Source organism: Poromitra crassiceps (genome assembly GCF_964638095.1).
Source record: "Poromitra crassiceps genome assembly, chromosome: 2".
In the NCBI taxonomy this organism is placed as follows: domain Eukaryota; kingdom Metazoa; phylum Chordata; class Actinopteri; order Beryciformes; family Melamphaidae; genus Poromitra; species Poromitra crassiceps.
The window spans coordinates 68059648-68078456 of NC_139624.1; the positions used below are offsets into that span (position 1 = coordinate 68059648).

An 18809-nucleotide genomic window follows, 5' to 3' on the forward strand; every position below is an offset into this window, starting at 1 on the left:
ATTAGCAGATGAACAAAAACACATAGGCTAAGCTACTCACTGTTGACAGACAGCTGTGGTTAGCTAGCGATGTCCCCAACATTGAATTGAAATGATCCTAATTTAGCTATGTCAAACACGTTTTAGACAATGTTTTGCCTAATCGTACTTAGCAATAGGGCAGGCTATGCAAAAGGTTAGGTTACAATGTAACCTAACCTTTTCAAAATCCATGTAACCGTGACATGGATTTTGATCGGTTAGCAGATGATACAAATAACAGTCTTACCAAGCAGACTATTGTCAATATCCTAAAGTTTTATGACTATCATGTGAAATTTGTCATTACTCAAGCCAAAGACATAGTGCATTCGTGCTTGTTTTATGTACTTACGTCTGCAGTAGGTAGGCCTAGGCTATGCACAAAATAGTTGTTTATTTCTCCGTTGCTTGGGAGGGAGAGGGGGCGGGGGAACCAGGAAGTGCTCTGCGCTGGTGGGTGGGATCGAGATTGTTTGGGTAACACCCTTTTGTTTTGGTTTGAAATGGCGACATCTAGTGGACAAAAAAAGCACACATAGTGCCTTTAACCCCAACCGCTCCAGTGGAGCTGATCAGTTGCCAGCAGATGAGACTGTGGTTGTACTGGTCAGCTTCCAGGTATGAATGTGTGTGTGAATGTGAACAGGGCACTCCTGAAAAAGAGAGCATTGCTCTCAGTGAGACCCCCTGTATAAATAAAGGTTAAAAAAAAGAAGCATTATGAGCACATTCATAAGACATTATAATGCATTTATAAGGCTTTATAAAACTCTTTATAAATGTGTATAATCATGCATGGCAACTTATAACAAGGTTTATAAAGTATTATAAGTGGTGGACATAATGTATTATAAGAAACATCAATAATCAATAATACAATATAACTGGGGGTACTGGGGCGCTGTCGGTAGCGCTGTCGCCTCACAGTCAGAAGGTCCTGAGTTCGATTCTCGCCTGGGACACTGTGGGCGCTGTGGTTGTGTTCCCCCCCATATCTTCAGTGCCTACTGCCCAGGTGGGTTATCTCGTCGTAAGGGCCTTTCTCTCTGTGTGGAGTTTGCATGTTCTCCCCGTGCTCCCCCAGGGGGTTCCTCCGTATATAACCCCCCCCACTAAAAACATGCAGAAGATCAGATCGTCATCGTCATCCGACCAGTGACGACAACATCCGAAGTTGGTCCCCGGGCGCTGTACGAGAAAGCGACCACTGCTCCTGGCCTGCCCCCCGGAGGAAAGGACATGCCTGGATGGGTTAAATGCAGAGGACACTTTTCACCGGCCACCGTCAGCATGAGTGTGTTGTGGCCGCATGCATGTATTGTGGTGTTCGTGTGACAATAAAAGACGGGCTTGTCCGTTACGAGAGTTTTTGTTAACATGACTTTGTGAGCTTGAAGTCAAGTGAGTAATAATAAGTAATAAGTTATTAGCAATTCTATGATACTATAACAGTTATGAGGACTTATGAGCAGTATTTGCTGACTGAAAAAAAAAAAGGATTCTTCTTTGAAACACTGTTGTCACTTTGGCATGGAGGTATAAAGCAATGTGAATGCTGAACTTATAATACGTTATATCCACCGCTTGTAATACTTTATAAACCTTGGTATAAGCTGCCATGCATGATTATAAACATTCATAAAGAGTTTTATAAAGCCTATTTACACTTTACTGTGTACATTTTTATTTACTGTGTATCTTTTATGTGTTTTGTGTTTTATGTGTGCTTCCCTCTATTGCACAACCAATTGCCCCATTGGGGACAAATCAAGTTATTGAATCTTGAATCTTATAAATGTATTATAATGTCTTATGAATGTGCTCATAATGCATTATAGATGTGGCCTTCAGAGAAAGTGTTCCTGAAGGGACCTCTCATCTGAATACTATCCATAATCCAAAGTAACATGGGATCCAAGTTCTAAAGGAGCTGTGGATTGAAGATAAAGTGGTCCGGAACCTCATTAGAGTTACAGTGGAGCAGAAAGACATTTGGTGGTACACCACCGTTCTCTTGAAAGAGGACTGAGGCTTGCATTTGAGGTGTCTCATTGTTCTTATTTGGTGCCAGCGAAGATGGAATGACATTGTTCTAACCTGGCCCAAACAATCCAACGAAAGGCGTAAATGAACCAGAGTTTGAATAAACCGCTCCAAACATGCGTGGTGTATGCACACCTTTAAATTGGACTGAGTCTGGTTAGTTTAAAAAAGGAGTACGTGTGAAGACAGCCTGATAGCTGCTCTTCAGGTCTTCCACAGGCCTTGGAAGACATCCTGGTTGGAGATGTATGACCCAACATTTGATTCCTATGACTAGGTTTACATGGACTGCAATATTCCGATATTAACCCAATTAAGACAGTACTCTGAATAAAACACTGCCATGTAAACAGTATTTTCTGATTACTTTAATGGAATAAGGTCATAGTCGGAGTAAGCAATAGTAGACGTGGGGTAATGATTTTAATAGATCAATTATTGATCTTAATTGCATTATTGAAGTGCATTGTAGATGTGTAAACACCTTCATCACACTATGATGTCCTATCGGCCTATCGGATTGTTTTTTTTTGCAGCATTTTACATTTTACTTTACGGCAGTCAAACTGCTTGAAGACGCATAGCTTCCAGCGAGTGTTGTGCAACTTGTTTACAGAAGACAAGATGGCTGCCACCAGTAAAAAGAAGTGCCGATATCTTGTCACAAACACGGTAGCAACACGACAAAAACAACCCGATCTCCCAAAAAATTGTAAAATAGCAACGTTTGTGGACAAACGTTGCTATTTTACAATTTCGGCTAAGAAATTGTAAAATGGTAACGTATGTGTCTACAGCGGGGGGCGTGGTTTGGGCGTGGTTTACAGAGATTTTCTGTTTCTAACCCCTCCCCCTACTCTAATCCTAACCCTAAAATCTCAGAACGTTACTATTTTACAATTTTCGAGCCGAAATTGTAAAATAGCAACGTTGGTCCAAAACGTTGGTATTATACAATTTTCTGTGAGACTGTGTTGGACAAAAAGGCTTTCAGGTTAAATTCCGGAGGGGAACAGTCATTAATCAGACTCTGCTCTGTAGCATGTCAACAGCAATATGAATGGATATATTCTATAAGCAACTCGTATAAACACCGTAACTGAAATATTGTCCTATTTAGATTAAGGTCAATAGTGGGATTATTGCAGGCCATGTAACCGTAGTCAGTGTGGGAATGTTGGGGTGTTGGTGGTGGAAGTGGAGGTTGGGGGTCACCTTCTGGGCTCGTCTCTTCTCGGCTCGCTGGCTCTGGTGGTAGATTCGGCTGAAGTTGGACACGATGACAGGTACCGGGAGGGCAATGACCAGCACACCGCTCAGGGAACAGATGGAGCCGACTACCTTCCCGATGATAGTCTTTGGTACCATGTCTCCGTATCTGTCAGGGAGGAGAGACGACGAGAAAACGTCACACTTTTGAGCATGAATATAATGCTCCTGCATGCATCTTTCAGATTAACACAGTGAGCCCTTGTTCACACAGGACGCCGAACGTAAGCAGAGCTGAAGCTTGAGGCAGGCACAAGCTGATCTGACACCTAACCGTTCACACAAGAAGCCTTCTCTCTTCCTCTCAGCGGCTCCTCGGCACGCCTTGAACCCGCCCACAACTCCCATTGACTTCATGCCTGGCGGCTCCACGCGTCACGCATCACGCTTGGAAAATAGGCGTGAATACTGAACGATCGCTTGAGCAAGGCATGAGCGTGGCTTCGGCGTGGCTTCAGCGTGACACGCGCGCGGGTGGTGTGAACGACTTCGCCTGTTAACAAGGACGCCTAAATGAAACTTGTGGGTTCAGCGTAGGTTGAGCTTTGCTTCGGCGTATAGTGTGAACGGGGACTAAGTATTCAAATTTATGAGTTAAATTCAATGATCAAGATGATGATCATCAAGATTATCAAGTCAATTCTAAGTTTTTAATGCAAGTTAGAATGAAATATAAGAGCTAATTCTGCCACTGAAATTAATGTAATTTTCTTAACCCTCGTGTGGTCTTCGTCTTTTAGTCACACCGATGCCGTTCGGGTCAATTTGACCCGGCTCATGTTCAACCATTCTAAAGTCGTTATAAACCCCAAAAATCCTACTACCGTAAAATACCAATTATTAGCCCGGGCGTTAATTGACAAAATATGTAGCCAGACCCCGCGTCAATATGGGACCTGCGGCAGTTTGGGACCTGCTTTAATTATTTTTGTACAAAAATATTGCTCAGAAAAGATTGTAGATAGTATGAAATTGTTTATTTAAACCATTTATTTTAATGAGTTGGCTACAGCCCCCCACACGATTGCTTGTCTATGGGGAGAGCCGCGCCTCCCTCTCAGCGAGGACATTGCATGCCAGTTCTGGCCTGTACATGAAATCAAATAAAATTTGAGCTGAACTGTGACCTACCGGTATTTACCACTAAACTTTCTCCGCTGAAGGTGAGAGAACATGATCATCATGTGAGCAGATTATTTGTTGCATGCGCTGCCTCCTCCGCTGGCTGCATGCGCTGCCCCCTCCGCTGCAGTGTGTGGTGAAATACCAATTAGAAGCCGACTTCTATGCCCGCTGGCAGGGAAACATACCATATAGGCACATTTCTCAAAATAATTATTACACCAGAGATGTCGGTTTTAGTGTATAAAAATCTTCAGGAAATGCCTACACAATTTTGAGAATCATCAGATGTTGACGGAAAACGAATTTTGATCAGCAAGTTTCGTGCATGTGTTTTTTTTCCTCGTTGTTCCTCGTTTCCTCGTTGTTCGTCTTCTTCATCCGATTTTTCTTCTTCGTTGTGTTTGGGAGATGCATTCAACAGGATGTCGCAAAGGTAAAAAGAAAACATTGAAAAAACTAACCGGGCGTCAAATTGGGACCTGCTTTTATGTACAAAATATGTATCCAGACCCCGCTTATATATGGGACCCGCGGCAATTTGGAAGTCGGCTTCTAATTGGTATTTTACGGTAATCATAGTTTGTTCTTCATTTTAATAAAGAGCTACTCAAGTTTATTTATTATCCCCGCGAGGAGATTATGAGATTGTCGCTGTCAGTGCGTCTGTCTGTCTGTGCGTACGTGTGTTCCTATGCGTGCGTGTGTTCCTTGTGTGTTCCTCCCGGATCTCGAGAACCGTTGGTCGGATCTACTTCAAACTTTGGGAGTGTACTAAGGAGTACGTGATGGAGTACAGTGACCTGTTTTCGTGCAATTCGGTATAGCGCCACCTACTGGCAACACAGTGCGTGTGTTCCTTGTGTGTTCCTCTCGGATCTCCAGAACCGTTGGTCGGATCTACTTCAAACTTTAGGAGTGTACTAAGGAGTACGTGATGGAGAACAGTGACCTGTTTTCGTGCAATTCGGCATAGCGCCACCTACTGGCAACACAACAAGTGGTTTATCTTGAGAACCCCTCGTCCGATCAACTTCAAACTCGAGGAGTGCACTTAGGGGGACCCAACGGAGTGCAGGGAGCTGAATTCCAGGCAATTCGGCATAGCGCCACCTACTGGCAACAAATAAAACTTCTTGCAATTCGTCTTAGCACCACCTACTTGCAACAAAAAATGCTTATCTCAACAACGCTTTCCCGGGGTTTCTCCGAGAAAATTCCGCCCACACAGGGTCCATGTGCCGACAGGCCGCAGTGCCGACAGGCCGCGATGCCGATAGCTCACAAGCAGAACCAGCTCATGAGCGAGGCGGCGTGCAGCGTCTCGGTGGACCGGCTGGAGCTAACCTCCCCCAGCCCCCACGCCAAACCTAACCTCCCCCCATGCCTAAACCTAACCTCCCCCAGACCCTAACCCAGAACCTAACCTCTCCCACCGCCCACGCCTAAACCTAACCTCCCCCAGACCCTAACCCAAAACCTAACCTCTCCCACCCCCCACGCCTAAACCTAAGGTCGGCATTGCGGGTGGTCGGCATAGCGGGTGGACACCCCACACAGGTGCAAGAGAGGTGACCTGTAGCTAAAAATAGCCAAAAAGTATCAAAACATACTGTCAACTCTGAGTGAACTTTCATTGTGGGTGTGTGTGTGTGTGTGTGTGTGTGTGTGTGTGTGTGTGTGTGTGTGTCAGAATGCAATGTTTACTAGAAAATACCAATATCTCTAACATTTTCAAAGAAAGAAATTGTCTAAATTTCACTTCACCCCTTTTAGCCTCCACTTTCAATGGCCGGGTCAAATTGACCCGAAGACCATGGGTGTTATATGTTGATGCAGGGGGGGTAGCAAATGCATGAAATGTACCATTTTCATATTACATGTTTAGTACAGTAAATGAGCCAAGCAGAAGAAGTTTCATAGAGAAAAAAATATTTTAACATACTTTTCCTTGATGTTGAAATTCTAAAACGGGACCATGCGAGGGTTTTAAATAAGAAAAAAAAGTGACTGGGCTGATTTCTCTCTCTTTTTTTGTAAATACATCTAAAGCTGAATTTAAAATGCAGAGGCTGTATTTAATATCATTCGTAATACTTTTGCAGGACATGCATACACCTTGTCAGACTCCAGACGTAGCCTATGATGTGAGTGTCTGTCTAGCTGTGTTAGCCCTGTGATTGGCTGGTGACTTGTCCAGAGTGTCCTGGGAAAGGGGGAGTCAGCCTCACATATCAGAAAAGAAATGCATTAAAGTCCCTGGAAACCAAAATCCACAAAAACCTTATAACTATTAACACGTTGAGTGCCAAGGACGAGATATCTCGGCTTACATAATCCAACCGTTGAGTGCCAAGGACGAGATATCTCGGCTTACATAAACATTTTCTTTTTTTTGACGGTGGGACATCGATCAACCCTTTTTACGTCTCCTATACCACTATTGGAGGAAGAGAATGTGTATAATCTATTTTACCGACCACTAAGTGGCGACAGTGCCCTCCAGACAGAGAGAAAGCCGAGCAAAAAACAGCCACGGGTCCGCGGGAGAAAGCCATTCTAATTTTCAAGGAAATAGCTGGGCGAAAACTCTTTCGATTTCACACACACACACACACACACACACACACACACACACACACACGCGCGCGCGCACACACACACACTCGAGTACCTTTGCGCATAAATAAGACCAGAATCGCAAAAGCTTCTTCAAAGCTCTCAGCCGACACCTCAAGAAACGAACGAGCCCGTTTTACAGTAATCCAGACTGCCCGAGAGCGCCAGCAGGAGCCAGCAGCAGCAGCACAGACGGAGGGAGGAGTTTGGAGACACACACACACACACACACACACACACACACACACACACACACACACACACACACACACACACACACACACACACACACACACACACACACAATACAGTATACAGACTTGCCCAAGGGCACCCATAATCACAGGCACGTGAGGTGGTTCTAAAAATCCATTTATCTCAAAACTCTCTGAAAATCTCTGAAACCATGCTGTACTCAACGGCTAATATCTACATAACTACTAACTCTACAAACTAACTCTTTTAGACAGAGAAAGCACACATTCTATTAGTTCTTTTTAGATGATTGGTGTTCACGAAGTCTTAACAGAAAAGAATCCTCGGCTCTTGTAAAATGAGCCAGAATCCTAAAAAAAAAACCTGGCACAACCTACCTACAGCATTGAAAAAAGGGCTGGCAGTCAATGTGTTAAATTGAGGGTCTTATGTGAGTAATTGTGTGCCTCAGAAAGTAAGTTGACATTACTTTCAACCCTAACCCCAAAAATCTACACTTTTCTACAAGGTCTGGATTTCCATTTCCTCATTGAAGAGAGCGGTGCGCGCGGTGCTAAAATGCATGATCTTATCACGTCATAAGATTTAATCGATTCACACACACGCATGCACGCACGCGCGCACACACACACACTGACACACACAGTAGCGCTGTGCACTCGCAGCGCAGAGATCTCTTCCTCTCTGTAAACCCTCTCTGTCTGTGCTATGCGTCGAGCAACGCGCGAACACACACACACACTCCATCTCTCTTTCCTTCTCTCTCTCTCTCTCTCCTTCTCTCTCTCTCTCTCTCTCTCTGTTAACGGAGAGAGAGGTCTCCTCCGAGCAGGTCTCCTCCAGCAGGTCTGCTCCGTGAGAGAGAGAGAGGAGACCTGCTGCAGACGGGACACGCCCACACAGTCCGCGGGAGAAAATACACTCTAAAATCTAATTGATTCTCATGACTTTTGCCATGACTGTCAAACCTAAATTTATATACTTTGCAACGTTCATCATCGTTCAAATTTGCCTGGTGGCTTATTAACATAGGTTCCTGTTATATGATGAACTCCAAATGCTAAATAATAAAAAAATATTTCTGGTTTCCAGGGACTTTAAATTGAATTAAAGTCTTGCAAATCTATACGGTATTTTGAAGAAATGGACAATACCTTTCTGTGTTGTTACAGGCCCTAATGTGAAATGAGTTGTGGGGATGACTTTTGGATGTGGATGTAGTTGATTCATAAACAATGAGACTTGCACATAAGCATGGTTTGCTGATAGTGGCAGCTGCTCGCTATGGAAACAAAGTGCTGCTTTTTTTAAATTATCAGCATAAAATGCAGTCGAGGCTGCACTATTTCTACAGAAAAGCAGAAGAGAATAATGAACATCCAGTACATGTAGGTCTACCATTGGCCACTTGGAGGAGCCAGAGAGCTACAGAGGCTTGGCTCTGTACTGAATGTACTATTCAGTGTTATGATTATGACTTCTTTATGACTTATTTTATGCTCACTTTAAAGCTTAGCCGTAATGCATTACCATACTGTAAATACATTTTGGAAACTTCTGGGTGTGGGAGGCGGGGGAAGGGGGGGGGGGAACTGGGGGGGCAGTTCATTTTGGGTCCAAAATGACAGTGGAGGAAATCCCAGGCACTTCAACATCGTCTCCGGCAGCGACTGCATCCCTGGCCTACTTTCAAATTTCCACCCTCATGTTTTCCTCCCCTCTTTAAAAAACATGCCTCGTTCGCTATAAGACTCCTACATATTCCATTTGATCACAAAGTGCTCGCCCCTCCATTCCCAGCTTACATGTTTAGATAGAGAGGGATGCAGAGTGTGTTTTTAGATGTTTAGATAGAGGGGGATGCAGAGTGTGTTTTTAGATGTTTAGATAGAGGGGGGTGGCAGAGTGTGTTTTTAGATGTTTAGATAGAGGGGGATGCAGATTGTGTTTTTAGATGTTTAGATAGAGGGGGATGCAGAGCGTGTTTTTAGATGTTTAGGTAGAGGGGGATGCAGAGTGTGTTTTTAGATGTTTAGATAGAGGGGGATGCAGAGCGTGTTTTTAGATGTTTAGGTAGAGGGGGGTGGCAGAGTGTGTTTTTAGATGTTTAGATAGAGGGGGATGCAGATTGTGTTTTTAGATGTTTAGATAGAGGGGGATGCAGAGCGTGTTTTTAGATGTTTAGGTAGAGGGGGATGCAGATTGTGTTTTTAGATGTTTAGATAGAGGGGGATGCAGAGCGTGTTTTTAGATGTTTAGGTAGAGGGGGATGCAGAGTGTGTTTTTAGATGTTTAGATAGAGGGGGATGGCAGAGTGTGTTTTTAAATGTTTAGATAGAGGGGGATGCAGAGTGTGTTTTTAGATGTTTAGATAGAGGGGGATGCAGAGTGTGTTTTTAAATGTTTAGATAGAGGGGGATGCAGAGTGTGTTTTTAGATGTTTAGATAGAGGGGGATGCAGAGTGTGTTTTTAGATGTTTAGATAGAGGGGGATGGCAGAGTGTGTTTTTAGATGTTTAGATAGAGGGGGATGGCAGAGTGTGTTTTTAAATGTTTAGATAGAGGGGGATGCAGAGTGTGTTTTTAGATGTTTAGATAGAGGGGGATGCAGAGTGTGTTTTTAAATGTTTAGATAGAGGGGGATGGCAGAGTGTGTTTTTAGATGTTTAGATAGAGGGGGATGCAGAGTGTGTTTTTAAATGTTTAGATAGAGGGGGATGGCAGAGTGTGTTTTTAGATGTTTAGATAGAGGGGGATGCAGAGTGTGTTTTTAAATGTTTAGATAGAGGGGGATGGCAGAGTGTGTTTTTAGATGTTTAGATAGAGGGGGATGCAGAGTGTGTTTTTAGATGTTTAGATAGAGGGGGATGCAGAGTGTGTTTTTAGATGTTTAGATAGAGGGGGATGGCAGAGTGTGTTTTTAGATGTTTAGATAGAGGGGGGTGCAGAGTGTGTTTTTAGATGTTTAGATAGAGGGGGATGCAGAGTGTGTTTTTAGATGTTTAGATAGAGGGGGATGGCAGAGTGTGTTTTTAGATGTTTAGATAGAGGGGGATGCAGAGTGTGTTTTTAGATGTTTAGATAGAGGGGGATGGCAGAGTGTGTTTTTAGATGTTTAGATAGAGGGGGATGCAGAGTGTGTTTTTAGATGTTTAGATAGAGGGGGATGGCAGAGTGTGTTTTTAGATGTTTAGATAGAGGGGGATGCAGAGTGTGTTTTTAGATGTTTAGATAGAGGGGGATGGCAGAGTGTGTTTTTAGATGTTTAGATAGAGGGGGATGGCAGAGTGTGTTTTTAGATGTTTAGATAGAGGGGGGTGCAGAGTGTGTTTTTAGATGTTTAGATAGAGGGGGATGCAGAGTGTGTTTTTAAATGTTTAGATAGAGGGGGATGGCAGAGTGTGTTTTTAGATGTTTAGATAGAGGGGGATGGCAGAGCGTGTTTTTAGATGTTTAGATAGAGGGGGATGGCAGAGTGTGTTTTTAGATGTTTAGATAGAGGGGGATGCAGAGTGTGTTTTTAGATGTTTAGATAGAGGGGGATGGCAGAGCGTGTTTTTAGATGTTTAGATAGAGGGGGATGGCAGAGTGTGTTTTTAGATGTTTAGATAGAGGGGGGTGCAGAGTGTGTTTTTAGATGTTTAGATAGAGGGGGATGGCAGAGTGTGTTTTTAGATGTTTAGATAGAGGGGGATTGCAGGGTGTATTTTTAGATAGAGGGGGATGCAGTGTGTTTTTAGATGTTTAGGTAGAGGGGGATGGCAGAGTGTGTTTTTAGATGTTTAGGTAGAGGGGGATGGCAGAGTTTGACTGTATCTGCGCAGATTAAAATCATGTGAGAGCAGGAGAAACGCTGCAGTGCGCCAAGTGCTTAAACCAAACCCTGAAGTTAATTAGTATCTCCATAGAATGGAGGGTAATGGTACAGCTGTTAAAAATCCTCCAAAACACACATCTCACGGTGCCAAAATACATGTTGTGCTTCAGGTACTCACCACACGATGATGGTTATGTGGGGGGGGGGGGGGGTGGCAAATGAGGTAAACTCACAAAAAAGTGGAGTATCCCTTTAACGTTGGAAAGGCGGCGAGGTTTTCAAATTAACCACCATTTTGTTCACGTTGAGAATTTACGTTGAGATTGTATATACGTATCCCGGATTTGCAGAGATTGCCAACATTTTATTCTGGTGAGGATAGGTGGTTTACTTCTCAAGTATGAGATAAGAAGCTGCGGTCTACATTGACACTCTTTATTATTACAGTAGGGCCTACTGTACAACATAGCCTACTGAGTAGGCTACTGAGTAGGCTATGTAGGCTATATTGGTCCAGTGGCTATGTAGCCGGTGTGTTTCGTCTGCGTTGTGTTCTGGCTATTACATACTGTGGCGACATTTATGAATCAGGAGGCAGGCAGTACTGGGTCTCAAACTCTTTACTGAGTTATAAACTAAATAAAACAATAAACGGTTGCATACACTGATACAAAATAAACAATAAACTATAAATAATAAGCGTTCTCAGGCAGAGACATCTCAACACACCTGGTCTCGTTCCCATCTCCCATCCGACTGTCTGGAGCTGTGCGCATGTGCACAAAGCGACACACCCCTCAGGGTGCATTCACGCGCAACAACAACAGAACACTCAAACAAGACATTCACATACAAAACGAGGAAATGGTGGTGTTTTTGGTTAAATTCATAAGTAACCAGATTAAACCCGTTACATTCACCCTCCCTGAATTTCACCAAAATCATCCTGCATCAAAGCTTCACTTCACACCAAGTACTGTGCTTCCCTGTAAGACACTCCCCAATCTTGCCCCCTGGACCAGCTAACAAAGATCTAATCTTTGAGTTCAGTTTGAGAACTATCTGTAAAACAGATTAAAAGGAATTACAGGTTGATCAGACCCCCAACCCTTTCAGAACATAGGGATGCAGCCTACACCCCATTACACATGGTTCCTTTGGGCTCATGCGACCGTGTCCCCCTCAACACACATCCAAAACGTCTACTAGCTACTTTAGCTTCATGCTACACCATCCCTTGCGCTTCTCCAACATACCTGACGCAACGAGTTCACGTACAGTACTCTCTATATTAAGCCTGGGATAAACATTACAAATCATACACTATACAGCATTGTTACACACTCGTTCCAACAAAACACACTCCGCTGTGGTTTCCCGGCCCGACCCCGCAACACCTGAACAGTCCCAGTGTCCCCAGCGAGCAGCAGCTCCTCGTCCAGCTACTCTTCACCTACATCCTCGTCGCTCTCCGAGGGAAAAGCATGAAGAGGTGATCGGAGGCTCCCACACCAAGGTCAGGGATCTGCAGTACGTTCCTCAGCTCAGGAATCCACACAGTCTCTTTCTTTACAGTGAAACATGCTCATTACAGAAAACAAAATAAAACAAGTCAACAGTATGGCGAAACAAATAATAGACCCGGAACAGTTCAGAACAGTAGGGCACGTTCACCCCCAACTCGATCAGTCCATGGCGACCCAGCTGAACTCTCGGGCCGCCGGCTCCCCCGCACGTAGCTCCAGAGCACCTCCGGCGACGCGCTCACCCTGGGCCCGCTCCTGTAGCGCCTGCCCCTGGGCTCCTTCACCGACCAGCTCCCCCACCTCCACCGGACAGCGCCGCATGGCCGACCGCCGCTCCCTGGCTCGCTCCTCCGTCATTCTCCAACGCTTCTCCCCATGCTCCTCTACGCTGGGGAAAACTCCACGACGGCTAGCCTGAGCAACCATGCTAGCTTTTCACTACACGTGCGGTGTTGGGCATGCTAACGTTAGCTCACGTAGCTGTACCAGCTGCAGTTCCTCTCTACTCAAAATTGTCCCACACGGCCGAGAGTGACCAACTTGAAAAAATCGATTGTGTCGAGCTTCCCACGGCGACCGAGACGACATCGATCACAGATTTATCCAAAAAGGTCACGGCACCAATGTAGCCGGTGTGTTTCGTCTGCGTTGTGTTCTGGCTATTACATACTGTGTGGCGACACATGAATCAGGAGGCAGGCAGTACTGGGTCTCAAACTCTTTACTGAGTTATAAACTAAATAAAACAATAAACGGTTGCATACACTGATACAAAATAAACAATAAACTATAAATAATAAGCGTTCTCAGGCAGAGACATCTCAACACACCTGGTCTCGTTCCCATCTCCCATCCGACTGTCTGGAGCTGTGCGCATGTGCACAAAGCGACACACCCCTCAGGGTGCGTTCACGCGCAACAACAACAGAACACTCAAACAAGACATTCACATACAAAACGAGGAAATGGTGGTGTTTTTGGTTAAATTCATACGTAACCAGATTAAACCCGTTACAGCTACATTCAATAGAAAACACCAAAGCAATGGCTGCTTATCAAAAAAAGAGAGAGAAAAAACAGAATCTTGTAGATTATCTCTTTAATTGATTGCGCGGACACACACACACAAACACACACACACACACACACACACACACACACACACACACACACACACACACACACACACACAAACTAAAGCCCTTCCATATAGTCTCTCCTCTGTCAAGGTGCCTCTGTTCTGTCCTTCCCTTTCACACGCTTCAACACCTACCATGCTCCTGATAAAAAGACTCCTCTATCCTATGACAAGCTTCAACACCTACCATGCTCCTGATAAAAATACTCCTCTATCCTATGACATGCTTCAACACCTACCATGCTCCTGATAAAATACTCCTCTATCCTATGACAAGCTTCAACACCTACCATGCTCCTGATAAAAGACTCATCTATCCTATGACAAGCTTCAACACCTACCATGCTCCTGATAAAAGACTCATCTATCCTATGACACACTTCAACACCTACCATGCTCCTGATAAAAGACTCATCTATCCTATGACACACTTCAACATCTACCATGCTCCTGATAAAAGACTCATCTATCCTATGACACACTTCAACATCTACCATGCTCCTGATAAAAAGACTCCTCTATATGACATGCTTCAACACCTACCATGCTCCTGATAAAAGACTAATCTATCCTATGACACACTTCAACATCTACCATGCTCCTGATAAAAGACTCATCTATCCTATGACACACTTCAACATCTACCATGCTCCTGATAAAAAGACTCCTCTATATGACATGCTTCAACACCTACCATGCTCCTGATAAAAGACTAATCTATCCTATGACACACTTCAACACCTACCATGCTCTTGATAAAAAGACTCCTCTATATGACATGCTTCAACGCCTACCATGCTCCTGATAAAAAGACTCCTCTATATGACATGCTTCAACACCTACCATGCTCCTGATAAAAGACTCCTCTATCCTATGACAAGCTTCAACACCTACCATGCTCCTGATAAAAGACTCCTCTATATGACATGCTTCAACACCTACCATGCTCCTGATAAAAGACTCCTCTATATGACATGCTTCAACACCTACCATGCTCCTGATAAAAAGACTCCTCTATATGACATGCTTCAACACCTACCATGCTCCTGATAAAAGACTTCTCTATATGACATGCTTCAACACCTACCATGCTCCTGATAAAAGACTCCTCTATATGACATGCTTCAACACCTACCATGCTCCTGATAAAAGACTCCTCTATCCTATGACAAGCTTCAACACCTACCATGCTCCTGATAAAAAGACTCCTCTATATGACATGCTTCAACACCTACCATGCTCCTGATAAAAGACTCCTCTATCCTATGACAAGCTTTAACACCTACCATGCTCCTGATAAAAGCCTCATATATCCTATGACATGCTTCAATACATATTTTGACATTCTGAGTGAGAGCAGAAGTAGCTCAAGAGTTTGATGTATAATATATGCATGTCGTGTTAAAGTTGCGTGAACTTTCGCAGTTTTTAAAATGTATACCACACTGCTGGGGCTAGAATGAGCACTCAAGGCTTGCTCCATAGGGTTCCATTGCCGTTTCCACCCGGAAACGCGGTTTGTTTACCGAAATGCTGCTCGGCTGATCCCTCGTATGGTGCTTTCACAAAATATTTTCACAATGATGTGGATGTAACGAAACAGTGGGCAAAGGCAAATATTAGAACAGTCTGGTAACTTCAGAAAATTACATTACTTTACTGTAATGCAGCATTTAAAACTGGAAAATACCACTTATTGATTATTATGCCCAAGCAAACAACACTTATGCCATATAGTCTCATATCACAACAGCCCTATATCTGTATGGAGCCAATCGTAGACAGTTACTATACGATTACAGTTACTGCAAATCTCACCAAAAAAAACGCAATGAGACCTCTTACAAACAACTCAGCCATCAGACTCACACAGTGTTCCTCTGTGGGAAGATTGTCACAGGGGCTACCCCAGCAGGCAGAGGCCCAGCACAAGGCTTCATAGGTTAATTAGACCGGTAGGCTATACATTATGAATGGGATCTGCCACGCCTGAGCTGATAATCCATTCTGAACATAATGAATGGCTAATAATTCAAAATTCTTCATTGCCTGCTCACAATAAGTCCTTTACTATTCCCTGTACACCCGGCACAAAGCATGGATCACATATAGGCTGCATTGATCTCCTATTGACTGTGGAGGCTGCAAGTTGTTTAAAGGGACAGTTCACCCCCAAATCAAAAATACATATTTGTCCTCTTACATGTAGTGCTATTTATCCATCTAGTTTGTTTTTGTTGTGAGTTGCTGAGTTTTGGAGATATCGGCCATAGAGATGTCTGCCTTCTCTTGAATACAATGGAACTGGATGGCACTCGTGGCAAACATGACCCGGTTACATGACCCGATCAAGATAATCCACAGACCTTGCGAGCAGTTTCATGTAGGAACTATTTTCTTTGGTTGTCTGCTGATTTCACTGCATTTGGGGAAGGCTTCATTGTACTCTGTAAGTGTATTCAAAGAAAGTGTGTGCCGGTGTGTTTGTGAGTGAGTGAGTGTGTGTGTGTGTGTGTGTGTGTGTGTGTGTGTGTGTGTGTGTGTGTGTGTGCGCCGGTGTGTTTGTGAGTGTTTGTGTGTGTGTGTGTGTGTGTGTGTGTGTGTGTGTAACGGTGTGTTTGTGAGTGTGTGTGTGCGCCGGTGTGTTTGTGAGTGTGTGTGTGTGCCGGTGTGTTTGTGAGTGTATGTGTGTGTGTGCCGGTGTGTTTGTGAGTGTGTGTGTGTGTGTAACGGTGTGTTTGTGAGTGTGTGTGAGTGTGCGCAGGTGTGTTTGTGAGTGTGTGTGTGAGCCGGTGTGTTTGTGAGTGCTTGTGTGTGTGTGTGTGTGTAATGGTGTGTTTGTGAGTGTGTGTGTGTGTGTGTGCGCCGGTGTGATTGTGTGTATGTGTGTGTGTGTGTGTGTGGGTGTGTGCTGGTGTGTTTGTGAGTGTGTGTGTGTGTGCGGCGATGTGTTTGTGAGTGTGTGGGTGTGCCGGTGTGTTTGTGAGTGTGTGTGTGTGCCGGTGTGTTTGTGAGTGTGTGTGTGCGCTGGTGTGTTTGTGAGTGAGTGTGTGTGTGTGTGTGTCGGTGTGTTGGTGAGTGTGTGTGTGTGTGTGCGTGCGCCGGTATGTTTGTGAGTGTGTGTGTGTGTGGCGGTGTGTTTGTGAGTGTGTGTGTGTGTGTGTGTGTGTGTCGGTGTGTTTGTGAGTGTGTGTGTGTGTGTGCGCCGGTGTGTTTGTGAGTGTGTGTGTGTGTGGCGGTGTGTTTGTGAGTGTGTTTGTGTGTGTGCGCCGGTGTGTTTGTGAGTGTGTGTGTGTGCGCCGGTGTGTTTGTGAGTGTGTGTGTGTGTGTGCCGGTGTGTTTGTGAGTGTGTGTGTGTGTGTCTGCCGGTGTGTTTGTGAGTGTGTGTGTGTGCGCCAGTGTGTTTGTGAGTGTGTGTGTGTGTGTCGGTGTGTTTGTGAGTGTGTGTGTGTGTGCCGGTGTGTTTGTGAGTGTGCGTCAACCTGAACGTTCGTACATAATCTCTAAATCTCTCCAGCTCTCTGTCCACTGCAATTAAATAGAACAGCGTGCCAATTAACCCCGTGTCCCCACAGCGCTGTAATGACAGAGACGTGGTGGGCAGACGAGGCGGACGGTCAATGACGCTTCCGCAAGGGCAGAGCTCTGTAGCGTTTAGGTACACAGCTATGCGATGGCACCCTAACACTGTCAGGGTTAGGCGTGCAATTCCCCCCGGGGCTCACCATGTTAAAAATATACATAGCGATGGTAAATTGTCCACCAAATGGCAGATGCTATGCTATGCAGGGACGTGAAGGGGACAGAAAGGACTGTCCGGATACTCGTACCCTTGTGGGAACCGGTTTGCGTTGTAGACCTTCGGAGTGACAGCATTTTTATGGATTGAGGTCATTTGGACTGATCTAAACTTTTTCAAAGCGGTAGTTTAGGATTAGTACTTGGCTTTAGGGGTAAGGTTAGAATTAGGATCAGATTTAGGTTAGGGTAAGGTTTAAGGGTAGTACTAGTAATAGGGTGGGTCAACCTCCCACAAATTGCAACAAAATCAAACTCAATGGATTTTGTGTCCTCAATATGTTCTGAATGAGAGAAAAAAGTCTTAAGGAATTGTATGACGGGAAAGATTGAAAATCACCTAAATAATATGATCCAAAGACACCTTTTTAACAATGTGAGTCTATGGGATGATTGTTCAAAGGTCAAACAGTGCCCTGAACGCTAACTACTAGGGATGAAAGCTAAATTTGTCCACTAACTTATCAGTATAAAGTGATGTACATATTATTACACTACCTGGGTGGTACACAGTGTGTTGTATCTTTAGCTTAATTATTTAATTTTGAGTAAATTCTGTAGAATATCACAATATATCGCAATATGTATCGCATCGCAATATATCGTGATACAATCGTATCGTGACCCAAGTATCGTGATACGTATCGTATCGTGAGATCCTTGCCAATACCCAGCCCTAACTATGAGGTGCCGTATAGGCCATAATTCATACTTGCCTCTCACATACACATACATTGCCTCTCACACACACATACATTGCCTCTCACACACACATATTTCCCTCACACACACATATATTTACCTCACACACACACATACTTACCTCACACACACACATACATTGCCTCTCACACACACATATTTACCTCACACACACATATTTACCTCACACACACACATACTTACCTCACACACACACATACATTGCCTCTCACACACACATATTTCCCTCACACACACATATATTTACCTCACACACACACATATTTACCTCACACACACACATACATTGCCTCTCACACACACATATTTACCTCACACACACATATATTTACCTCACACACACATATATTTACCTCACACACACACATACTTACCTCACACACACACATACATTGCCTCACACACACACATATTTACCTCTCACACACACATACTTACCTCTCACACACACATATTTACCTCACATACACATATATTTACCTCACACACACACATACTTACCTCACACAGACATATA

The 18809-nt window shown here is 44.1% G+C and overlaps 1 protein-coding gene across 1 annotated transcript in view; it reads right to left on the minus strand.

The window, feature by feature from the left end:
* Nucleotides 1-18809, minus strand: part of kcnd2 (potassium voltage-gated channel, Shal-related subfamily, member 2) — a gene marked incomplete at both ends in the record, with an annotated part of 471845 nt that overhangs the window by 44238 nt on the left and 408798 nt on the right. The window contains one exon of the mRNA XM_083652037.1: nt 3280-3442. Within this exon, the coding sequence (XP_083508163.1) occupies nt 3280-3442 (163 nt within the window). The remainder of the gene's footprint in view (nt 1-3279; nt 3443-18809) is intronic.